We start from the raw sequence: 11,646 nt of genomic DNA on the forward strand, positions 1-11,646 counted from the left end.
GCTCTTTACCAGAAGATAATATTCAGAAACCAGAAGAAAGTGTTCACAGGATTTGTGAAACCAGAATAACATGTTATCACGTGCATCACATAACCAGCATGTTCCAAAAATCTGATCATATAATCACAGTTTGCTGCTGTTAAACTTTTATGTTCATCTTAATAAAAACAAGTGCGTCAGTAAGCTGTTGAGGTGCTGGAGGACAGATTATTTTAACCCTTGGACAGAACCAGGCTGGCTGTTGCTGCTATTTTTAGTTTTCTTATCTAATCTTTGTGCTAATCTACTCTCAGTTCCTGTTGCCTGTAGCTTTTTATTTATCCTGCAGAAACAGGAGCAGTATTAATATTTCCTTCTAATATCGGTGATGGAAAGAGAAGCAATTTGGCTTTAGAAGAAAAATAGATAGTGGAACAGTTAAAATATGATGACTTCCATGATTTTGCTCTAAAATAGATTTGATGTCTTTGAGGTACTTTTTACTATCATAAATTGTATAGAAATGAAAGTCCACCACTGAAATCAGTTGAATTCAGTGTAAAGCCATAAGAATTACTGTGCACAGAAAGCTGCAATTGACCTTCTGATTTCAGTGCCTCTGTGTATTTTAAAGTCAGAGATCTTGTGCACCTAGTGTTAAGTCTCAGCATAATTTTGCTCTTCAAGCACACTGACATATATGAATATGAAGATATATGCTCACATTCATCTGAATGAGAAAGTGTGTCTAAACTTTTGACTGGTATGTATGTTTTTTTTGTTATTATCAGGGTGAGGGTGGCCTTGGTTATTCTGGCCCTCCAGGCCCCCAAGGGCGTCCAGGTGAAGATGGAGATCCTGGGCCAGTTGGTAATCCTGGGTTCACTGGTCAACCTGGAAATCCAGGACCAGGAGGGAATCCAGGGTTTCAAGGAGATAAAGGTACTCATGCACCAAATATAATTCTGTACCCACTACAGATTGACATGAATATATAACAATATATTGTTAATCATATTTATTAAAATATTTGCTCATCTCTTTATTGCATTATTATATTTTTCATGTAGGAAGAAAAGGCCTTGTAGGTCCTCCAGGACTGCCTGGTAGCAAAGATTTATGTGAAAGTTTACCTGGACATCAAGGACCACCAGGACCAGATGGTTATCCAGGACCTCCCGGTCAGTGTATACTGGAATCATGTGCTGTACATTACTGTCAACCCTAGAAGGACCATGAATGTAGATGGTGAAATTTAAACGGTGAATAGCCTCCCTTTAGTTCAATAAAGCTGAACAAAGGCCTAAAAAACAATATGTAAAGAATCAATGCTTTTCCCTCCATATTGTCCTCTGGTTTCCACATTAATTTTGTTCTGTGTATCATCTCTCAGGAGTTAATGGTTTGCCAGGTGAGAAGGGAAATGTAGGTTCACCTGGGTTTGGTCGTCCTGGAGCTCCTGGTGAGCCTGGTGTCCCTGGACCATCAGTGCCGGGTCCAAGTGGGCCTCCTGGACCAACAGGGATTAAAGGACTAACTGGTGTGCCTGGCCAACCAGGTATGACATTATTTCTCGTGAAGGCCTAAACACCCCTGAAATGATGCCAAATCCTTCATTAGTTAATTACCTTTCAGTACTCACTGCTATGACCATATAAGTGACAAAATGCTGTCCAATAAGACGTCAACATTACTTTCAAGAAACAATGTCCAGACTCTGGATTTATACAGCATATTTACATTTATTAAAGCTTGTTTTAACCCATAAGACGACGTGAACAATTGTGTACACCTGCACATGTGTTTAGATGACAACTTAGGACTTAAGTTTTTCTCTTTGGTCTTGTTAGGACTGAGAGGGGACCCCGGACCAGACGGACTATCAGGATATGGACCAGAAGGGTTGCCTGGAAGTAGAGGGGCACCAGGTCAAATAGGTAACCCACAGATACAAAGACACACACCTTCGGTACTATTTGTGGTTCACTGCTGGGATAACGTTCAAGCCTTACCTGATCGTTTACAGGTGACTCTGGCCGACAAGGAGCCAGAGGTCCTCCAGGTTTTCCAGGCACGAAAGGAGTACCAGGCCCCAGAGGTCCTCAAGGGTACCCATCACCACCACAAAACTTTACTGGAAGCCCAGGCGAAAGTGGTGTACCAGGTATGCTGCCCGGCCTACAAATTGTTCGGTGCCACTTCTGCGGCTCCACTGTTTCCATACAACATTTAAGACAAAATACATCATCAGTCAGTCACAATAAGGCTGTCAGAGCAGCACGTAATCCAGACCGGTCAGAAATTAAGTGGATCAAAAAAATGTATTAAGTCAATCGCACACTTATTTTTGTATATATATATATATATATATATATATATATATATATATATATATATATATATATATATATATATATATATATATATATATATATAAAAAACTAAAAATTACACATAGCACTGGAGCAATTTGATTTTGGTAGGACAGGTTATTGCTCGAGTGTAATTTTAATGTGGGTGAATGTGTAATTTTAACTTTAACTGTATTGTCCAAGGTTACCCTGGTCTAGCTGGTCCCGATGGAGAGCCAGGATACAATGGACCAAAAGGGCAGCGAGGAAAACAGGGACTACCAGGGAGTCCTGGACAAAGAGGTTTGAAAACAGTTTCACAGCTTAGTAGGCTGATGCCATAAACATAGCTTTCTAATCTATATTTGGGTTATGTGTCTATTTATGCTCAGGTCCTCCAGGTATTCCAGGTATTGATGGATCAGAGGTCTTACCAGGAAATCCAGGACCTCCTGGACCCCCTGGAGATCATGGACCAAGAGGCCCTCCAGGTACACCTTAGTTCAAGGCCAGGCATACTTATTCATTTCACACAAATTTACCTTTAATGTTTTTTGACTGTGTTTTCTTGGATGTTTAACCTTAACTTTGCAGAATGATGTATGTTCAGATATATTTATATATTTTTCTACACCAGAAGGCTGTTTTCAAATCCCTGTGCTGAAGAGGGAAAGTTTGCCTGACCTCTACTTTCAGTTTAAGGCGTGTGAGCAGAAACAAATATATTTTACACAAGAATCAGGATTCTTATCTTGTACAATTCCAAATCCAGTAGCTAATTTCATAAATACATTTTTGTACTAAATTTCATTTGCTGATGCATTGAAAAAGATGGGACATAACCACGTGGGCACAGTGAAGCACCCAGACAATGAGCAGCTTGCATACACTGGAGGTATCTTATAGTTCAGCTCCACAAAAAGCAAACATGTGAGCACATTTTTCATTTCATGGCATAATTAGCTTTTCAAGTCCAAGCAAAGATTAAGTGTGTTGTGAATATAACCACAACACTAACAGAGTAGTGGAGCAGAGCACTAACCTCTGGGACTTCCAACAAAAGTAAATGTAAAAGCAGAAGCTGGTGTGTATGTCATTTAAGAGGTAATAAATCACTAACTTCTGCTTTTACAAAAAACATTCCACCAGAAACATCAACGAGTAAGTTAAACTTTTAGTGCATAGTGTTTTTGGGGGATATTTTTTTTGTTTTGTTTTACAAGGGGTGAGATGCATCCAAGATAATGCAAGTTAAAAAAAACAAAAACCTTCACATCTTTCTCTGCTTTTCCTCTTAGTCAGACAATGACCTCCATCAAAACCAGTTACCTTCACTGTCAAGTTCCATTTGTAGCTCAGTGGGCAAAGGGCAGAAGTCAATGGATTGGTACTTTGTAAGCTGGAGTATCAACCAAAATTGCCCCCTTCTTTTTATAAGCACAAGGATAGATTCTAAATCGATTTGTTACACCCAGAGTCAGAACTGAATCATGACATTGTCAAAGATTTTTATCCCTGCGACTTTCATCAGTGTGATTTGGAAACTTGAGAAAAGGTCTTTAAGTAATGGAGAAGACACCTTGTATCAAGTAGGTGAACTTTTGAAATAAAAAATAATTCAGTATTCATAGATTTTAGATTTTTCAGTAGGGGACGATACATAAAAGGCATCTAAAAAAAATTCTACTCAGGTGATAAGATTGTTTTTAGTTCCTATGAAAAAAGCAGGTCAGATACAAATTCTTCTGAAAAGCAGCGTCACGTACATTATCCTTCTTTAAGCATACACAGACGGCATCTGTAAAGTATTCTAATAGGTAGAATGATATTTTTTCAAAAACATATTCTTACTGTAAAAGAACTGTTTGGTTTAATCTTCCAGGGTACAAGGGACTTAAAGGAGATCCAGGACTCCCTGGAGGACCAGGACCTAATGGTGCTCCAGGGTTACCTGGTTACAGAGGACCTGTTGGAGAACCAAACTACCATGGCTATGGCCCACCTGGGCCAATAGGACGAAAGGTAGTCATGGCTAAAATAAAAAATACTAAAATGTGTATAAATTCCAAAACGTGTGGTTATCAACAGTAGTGATTATTTATCTGTCTTGTGCTCTCTTTATTCCTCTTCCTGTCCTCAGGGTGAACCAGGATTAATTAACACTTTTGTGATGAAGGGACACAAAGGAGAATCTGGTATTGGAGGTTCACTAGGTCTACCAGGAAATCGCGGAGCCAAAGGAAACCCAGGATCCATTGGAGCAAATGGTTACTACAACAGATCATAAAAACTGGGCCATTTGTGATGGATTGCACCTTCTTTTTGTTTTCGCTGCCTAATTTCTGGCCACACTGCTGTTTCAGGTTCCCCAGGCAATCAAGGGCCAAAAGGTTCAGATGGCCCTCCAGGGGGCAAAGGACGACGAGGGCCTATTGGATCAGCAGGCAAAGTCCTTTTGTTTTCTATAATATAAAGTAAGCATCAATACTTTTACCTCAGCCTTACTTTTTTTTTCTTTTGGTATTGTGTTTGCCTCAGGTAACCCGGGTCCACCAGGTGGCATTGGTTATCCAGGTTCTAAAGGCAACCAGGGTAATGATGGGATCCCTGGGCCACCGGGGCAGAAAGGAGACACTGGTAAGACAAATCCTGCAGAAGAATAATTAAAATGTTTTCTTCCCTGGCTGGACTAAAACAGGCCTAGAGAACAGTCATCTTTGTTACAGCTAATGGTACTTTCAAAGTTATGGCTGCAGCCAAAACTTAATTATTTTCCCCCATCTCTCCTCTGCAGTCGTAATACCAGGGATGCCAGGGAGGCGCGGTGTCCCAGGTCCACCAGGTGAGTCACATGAGGGTGACACTTTCCTTTCAAAAAAGTTACTTTTACACTTTGACAGGAATGGCTAATTTTGGAAAATGTTCAGCTCCCAGAGGGGGTTCAAAAAAAAAAACTTTCATCAAATGTAGGAGTGTTCTAGAAAAGCACTCTTGGTAAACCTCGGAAAGATTATCTAAAATTTTAACTCAACTAGACCCTTCTGATTTGCTCACCTCATACATTGATTTGTTTGTTTACAATTTCAATTTGAGACACTTTTATGTATAGGCATTTTTTGGACTAAAGTGATTCTCGATCTAAAACGTTGTTTTTCTACTAATGAATGCTCTTTCTCTGCTGGATCTACTTTCTGTAGGTCCTCCAGGGGTGCCTGGTCTTCCTGGCCTCCCTTCTACAGGTACCCCTGGACCAACAGGGGACAGGGGACGTCCAGGTCCACCTGGTAATATGGGTCCAAGAGGACCACCGGGATCAGATGGGCTATGTGTTTCTGGGTCTAAAGGAGATCGTGGTCGTCCTGGCGGCCCTGGAAGCAGAGGTAAGATCTGACATCTATTTTTCTGCAAGTCATGAAGTCCACAATCTCAGAACTCATTAACACATGATGCCCACATGACAGAACACTTTTTCGATGTATGACAAACTAGATTTAAAGAGAAATTGGCATGCATCTTTCTTCTGCACACTGAACAAAGGTGTTTTTGGTCCAAGGGATGTTTAATAATGTTAAATAATTCAACCCCATATGGACAAATTAGCTTCACACCTACTTTCCAAGGCGATTCATGTTTGAAGCTTTCTACCATTTTGATGTTTTAAAAATCGTGTCTAATGGTGCTTAACTGCCATCATCAATCTTTGACTAATTTCATCATAGGCTATCCCGGCCCACGTGGCCCTCCAGGTCCCACAGTCCCTGGGTTAAAAGGAGACAGAGGGGATCCAGGGTTTTCAGGGAGTCCAGGTTATAATGGACAACCTGGAGATTCAGGCCCTGAAGGGCCGCCAGTAAGTGACTATAGCATTTATTTTTTGAGAAAGGAGAAATTAAGTTTCAGGTCCAATGTTTTGCATTCGTCTTTGTATTTCACTATTGAAGTGCAATTTTCTTTTCAAGTAAAGGTTTTCAAACAAAATAACATGACAAAATAACAGCACATGTGCTGGCAGAGCACACATGCTGTTATAAAATGATAAAATTCTTTTTTCTTTGTTTTCTACTGGCATCATCTGCACATTGAACTGAAGGTCTAATATTTTGGTTACAAATGTATAGAGTGCCACATCTTCAAACACTCACAGCAATGCTTAAAGTCTAATCTTTGACCTTTCATTGTTCCGTATGACTCCCCAGGGTCCAAGAGGCAGACGTGGAGGCCCTGGACCAAGAGGTGATTCTGGTCCTCCTGGATACCAAGGGCCCTATGGTAATTTATCATTTCAACTTCAGCCTATAGATTTTTTTTTTTGACTCTTTGAATTGTTACGACAGATCTGTCACCACAAAACAGTAATAGTTCACAACTTATTTAGGTGTCCCAAACAGAAATGGGATGCAAAAGGAAAGAATAGAGGAGACAAAGACAAATAAGATTTATGAATCTGACTTTTTTCTGTTGGCATTTTGACAATAGATAGTGAAATCTTTTTTATTGCTTGTGTTTTAGGAGACAAAGGAGACCCTGGATACATCCCAGGTTCACCTGGTTTTCCTGGAGCCAAAGGTTTTCCTGGACGACCAGGTGTGGCAAAAGTCTGTTTCTCTGATAACCTGTCTAGTACACAGCGCACTACCAATATTTACTAATTCAAAACATTTCATACAATCAATTATGGACCATAGCTCCTCTGTATTTTGAAAAATTGCTTTCTAATTGCTGCTGCTGTATACCTACAGGTCTTAAAGGTGAACCAGCAATTGGCAGAGCGATATACGAACCAGGGCCTCCTGGTATACCTGGTCCCCCAGGCAATCGAGGACCCCCAGGGAGCACTGGTCCATCAGGACCATCGGGGCCCCCAGGTTCAATATTTTATTAGTTAGTTCATGATACTCATGTACTTTAAATCAGTGTCAAGGCTACAACTCTTAATTTTGCCATAAACTGCATGGATAGTGTGAATAGTGTGTCCACTAAACAGTTTTTCTTACCACTATCACACTGGTCGTAAACTTTTCTGTTCCAGGCCCGCCAGGTGTCAAAGGAAGGCAGGGTTCCAGCCCACCTGGCCAGCCTGGATTTACTGGACGCAAAGGAGAGAAAGGAAGAGCGGGACTGCAAGGTGTGTTCATGTGTGTAGGTTGAAGTTTGCGTAGGATGCACATGATTGGTGTCGTTGCAAAACACTTGAGAGAATATCCTTTCTCTCAAGTCCAGGTTTAGCTATCTGCAGCGGTGCCTGCATTGGTTTAGCATTATATTATGTGGGTGATATTTACAGAAAAAACTTGCTTTTCCCTCACAGTGAAGTTTCCTTGCCAGAAGATATTAAAAGTGCACTCCTCAGGCAAACAGTGAGAGTTAGCAGAGCCAAACGCTGTACAATATTCTCCACCTTTTCCCACACACATTCACAAACCACATCTTATCATTCAGTACTTCAGTATACATTTTGTTCTTCATTCTGCAGGTCCAGAAGGCAGACCTGGAAGCCCAGGAGTCAAGGGTCCAAGAGGTTTGCCCGGCAGAGGGGGTTTAGGTTATGTGGACAGTTTCATGATTGTCAGACACAGCCAGAGTATCCGGGTCCCCGACTGCCCTTATGGCACCAGCCTTCTGTACAGTGGTTACTCCTTCCTCTTCATCAACGGAAATGAGAGAGCTCATGGTCAGGACCTTGGTAAGGAAAAGAAAAAACCTCCATAATCAGAAATATATATATATATATACATATATATATATATATATATATATATATATATATATATATATATATATATATATATATATATATATATATATATATATATATATATATATATATATATATATATATATATATAATGTATATTCTATGACATATTTCTGACATTTCACTCTGTCTTTCAGGCACCACAGGGAGCTGTCTGCCTCGCTTCACCACCATGCCCTTCCTGTTCTGTGATACAGAAAGTACCTGCCGCTTTGCTTCTCGTAATGACTATTCATACTGGTTGTCCACTGACACACTTATGCCTGCAGACATGGTTTCTATCACAGGGGACAGGCTGGCTTCCTACATTAGCAGGTGGGACAAGAGTGTGCACACAAACCCCCATTCAGTAACACTTTCTTTTGCTGTGTTTTTCCTTAAAAAAACGCACATAATGCAAGAGTTTTCTGTTACTTGAAAAGTTAAGTTGTTGGATTTTAATCAAATCTTACTGAACATTACAATGGATGTCTGTATATATGTATGATTTAGGTGTTCAGTGTGTGAAACCACCTCCAATGTCATCGCCATCCACAGCCAGACAACTGTAATACCACAGTGTCCCAGAAGCTGGGAATCCCTATGGACTGGATACTCGTTTGTCATGGTAAAGAAACCAATATTTTATTTTGCTTGGGTTCCTGGATCTTATCATCCGCCATTTCCCAAGTCATTTTCTTCCTTTCGTCTTCATGTATTCTAGCAAACAGGTGCAGGAGCAGAAGGATCCTCCCAGCCCCTGGTTTCTCCTGGCTCATGTCTGGAATATTTCCGCCAAGTGCCCTTTATCGAGTGTCACGGCAGGGGAACGTGTAACTACTACCCTGATTCCTATAGCTACTGGCTGGCCTCCCTCGACCCGAACAACATGTTCAGGTAAACCTCTCTGTTTAAGCAGGGGTGGATGTCTCTGCTGCACAGTTTGAATCAAATCTTAGAGGAAATTCTTCACTATTACTGGCTTCTCTTGTTATCTGATAGCCACAGTGGTGTTTCAGAGGCCATGCTTTCTTGTGATTTGATCATTTACAGCTACACTTAACATTATTTTAAACTTAGCCAGTATACAGCAGCTGCTTTGGATTTATTTATTTTTAATTGTTACATATCTAATGTGTGTGTGTTTTGTTCTGTCCTACAGTAAACCGGTTCCTCAGACAGTGAAGGGACCTTCTCTACAAAGTGTCATCAGCCGATGTCGGGTCTGCAGGAAACCACAGCAATACAACACTGGTGAAAGACGTGGGGACACTTTTTAATAATAATTATGTTGATTTTCAGTGTCATTTAAAGTAGAGAAATATGAGAAATGTGAGATAATGCAGTGTAGGTAGTTTGTGTTGTGTGTTTCTGTTTTTAAACTGCTGTGTTCCTGCCATGAGTCTGTGTTTGAGTCTTCAACCATCACCTTTAATGGCAGTTGTTTTAAAAGCGCTGATGATCATATGCATTACTTAAAGTCATTATGTGTTACAGCTGTAGAGTGCCGCAGGTGTGTAATTATTTGAGTGTTGCAGTTTTTTTCTCCACAGAGGTGTGCATTCTATCTTAGATTTTTCATCTTCCCTTTCTCACTTTATTTTGTTAATAAAACAACCAAGTGGCATGTTGAAAAGAAGGCATCTGTTACCAAGACAAATCTAAATTGTGACAATGTATGCCTTAACTGATAAAAACACAACACCTACACCGCCCATTTGCATTTTCCATTTAACACCAAAAGGTATCGTTGAGTGTTTTCATTTCTTTTCTTTTAATTCAAATGTCCTTATTTGTGCAACCCACAGCCAGTCTAATGATAAATAACTAACCCACCGTATCACTGACATGTATTCGGTGCTTCATTCCAAGTGATCTAAGAGGGCTGGTGCAGTCCTGTCAGTGAAGGATGTAAGAAATATATAATTAGGACAAAATAAATGGCACTTGTGTTCCTGTGACACCTGGATGTTGTAAATGTGATGCTTGCTTTGGGATTCTTATGTGTTTTCAGACACAAATATGCAGGCATTTTCACCCTCACTCTAAAAGCAGTTGTTTTGATTTCAGTATGTGAAATCATGCATGGAAAAGATTAAATTCCATGACTCATATTGCCTGCAACTTTTTCCAATCCATTTCTAAATGTGCTGTGGGGAAGCAACACTGCAATCAAAACAGGGCCGTCTCTGTAGCTTTGGGACAAAAAAAATATAAAATGCATATTCAGATTTTAAGAGGAAATATTTTAAGCTGTTCTTTTAATTATTGTTATTATTTTACATTTTATATCTCTATTTGGGTTTTCAATTAGTGAAAGGTATATTAATGTAATTAGAAATAAAGACAAATAATGGTTATTTTCATGGTGTCTTAATTTACTCATTCCAAATGTTTTTTTTTTCCCAAAAGCTAAATATAGCACATCATTTCCATTTTCCAATCTGACCCACCGTGCTTTCGTGATTTCGACATATTATTTCTCTATTCGCTCAGAAAACTAACAGTAATGTGCCCCCGAAGAGCAGTCATTCAAGCTCACTCACCCTTATCTGTCACCAACATCAACGGATGCAAAAGGTATAATGATGCCCCTAAACAAAGCTGTGTTCAAAATAAGGTTGCATTTTGGAACACAGATATTCCAACATATTGATTGCCCAGAGTCAGAAATAACAAACAGCCTCATCTGGTTACATAAGAAACCCAGTTAGCACAAGTAAGAGCTGGAGAAGAACCGAGCCCTCCTGTGTGAATTAAAAACCTGTGATGAAGTAACGCTGACTAATTAATTTTTTGGGATATATTTGGAAGAAAATCTCAGCTTATGACAGCTGCAATTTGAACACATATGAAATTCCAGATATAAGAAGCAAACAGCGCTTGAATGACACCTTGAATTATCCAAATCCTACATGGTCTGGCGCAGACAGTTGTCAGGGCGGATAGAAACACGCTTGCTGTAAAGTGCTCTCTGTTGCCTTCTTAACAGGATTATTCTGCTCCCGACAGTGCACTTACTAATTGTTTAGGCAGCTATATCAGGCTTCTACACCTCTATAACTGGGTTAGAATGGCGATTTGTTGAAAGGTTGATGCACTTCAAGGTTGTCTCCTCCTTTAGAAGGACACACCCTTATATTTCTCCACATTCCTAACAAGGGCTGGAAGACATCCATTCATTTCTAGTCATAGATAGAGATTGTAGATTTGAATGCTTGCAAATAATACACATTATACTTTTTATGAGAGTTGTGGTTTGGTTTGAACATCTGACCATTTGGAATAAACTTTGCAGCTGGTAGTAAAGCGAGAAGAAATGTAAACCATATCTACATTGATTTTTTCATTTACATTCACACAAAATGTACAATTTCTAATTTTAGCATTAGATTTAGCTAAATAAAAAAACTAAAACCTAATATGCCTTGCAAAATAAAAGACCTACTGGATGTGTAGTCCATGTAATGCAGTGACATACTTAAAGCATGTATCACTGCAAAGTCATTACAGCAAGTGACACACACGCCTTAATTCAGCTGCAATAGAACTGTAAAGTTAAACAGAGCAGAAACCTCATTA

General features: G+C 39.7%; 1 protein-coding gene across 1 annotated transcript in view; it reads left to right on the forward strand.

Annotated features, from left to right (window-relative positions):
• The window catches only part of LOC111572759 (collagen alpha-5(IV) chain-like), a 28,315-nt gene extending 17,891 nt beyond the window's left edge, over nucleotides 1-10,424 (forward strand). The window contains exons 30-52 of the mRNA XM_023276562.3: nucleotides 771-921; nucleotides 1,050-1,160; nucleotides 1,373-1,537; nucleotides 1,830-1,916; nucleotides 2,006-2,143; nucleotides 2,535-2,633; nucleotides 2,723-2,821; nucleotides 4,213-4,352; nucleotides 4,471-4,597; nucleotides 4,694-4,774; nucleotides 4,869-4,967; nucleotides 5,125-5,172; nucleotides 5,528-5,710; nucleotides 6,050-6,180; nucleotides 6,527-6,599; nucleotides 6,840-6,914; nucleotides 7,070-7,195; nucleotides 7,360-7,455; nucleotides 7,804-8,013; nucleotides 8,223-8,400; nucleotides 8,578-8,692; nucleotides 8,789-8,961; nucleotides 9,227-10,424. Coding sequence (XP_023132330.1) covers nucleotides 771-921; nucleotides 1,050-1,160; nucleotides 1,373-1,537; nucleotides 1,830-1,916; nucleotides 2,006-2,143; nucleotides 2,535-2,633; nucleotides 2,723-2,821; nucleotides 4,213-4,352; nucleotides 4,471-4,597; nucleotides 4,694-4,774; nucleotides 4,869-4,967; nucleotides 5,125-5,172; nucleotides 5,528-5,710; nucleotides 6,050-6,180; nucleotides 6,527-6,599; nucleotides 6,840-6,914; nucleotides 7,070-7,195; nucleotides 7,360-7,455; nucleotides 7,804-8,013; nucleotides 8,223-8,400; nucleotides 8,578-8,692; nucleotides 8,789-8,961; nucleotides 9,227-9,344 — 2,823 coding nt within the window. The 3' untranslated portion in view covers nucleotides 9,345-10,424. The remainder of the gene's footprint in view (nucleotides 1-770; nucleotides 922-1,049; nucleotides 1,161-1,372; nucleotides 1,538-1,829; nucleotides 1,917-2,005; nucleotides 2,144-2,534; nucleotides 2,634-2,722; nucleotides 2,822-4,212; nucleotides 4,353-4,470; nucleotides 4,598-4,693; nucleotides 4,775-4,868; nucleotides 4,968-5,124; nucleotides 5,173-5,527; nucleotides 5,711-6,049; nucleotides 6,181-6,526; nucleotides 6,600-6,839; nucleotides 6,915-7,069; nucleotides 7,196-7,359; nucleotides 7,456-7,803; nucleotides 8,014-8,222; nucleotides 8,401-8,577; nucleotides 8,693-8,788; nucleotides 8,962-9,226) is intronic.
• The last annotated feature ends 1,222 nt before the right edge of the window (nucleotides 10,425-11,646 follow it).

This window comes from Amphiprion ocellaris, chromosome 10, assembly GCF_022539595.1.
Source record: "Amphiprion ocellaris isolate individual 3 ecotype Okinawa chromosome 10, ASM2253959v1, whole genome shotgun sequence".
Classification (NCBI taxonomy): Eukaryota; Metazoa; Chordata; class Actinopteri; family Pomacentridae; genus Amphiprion; species Amphiprion ocellaris.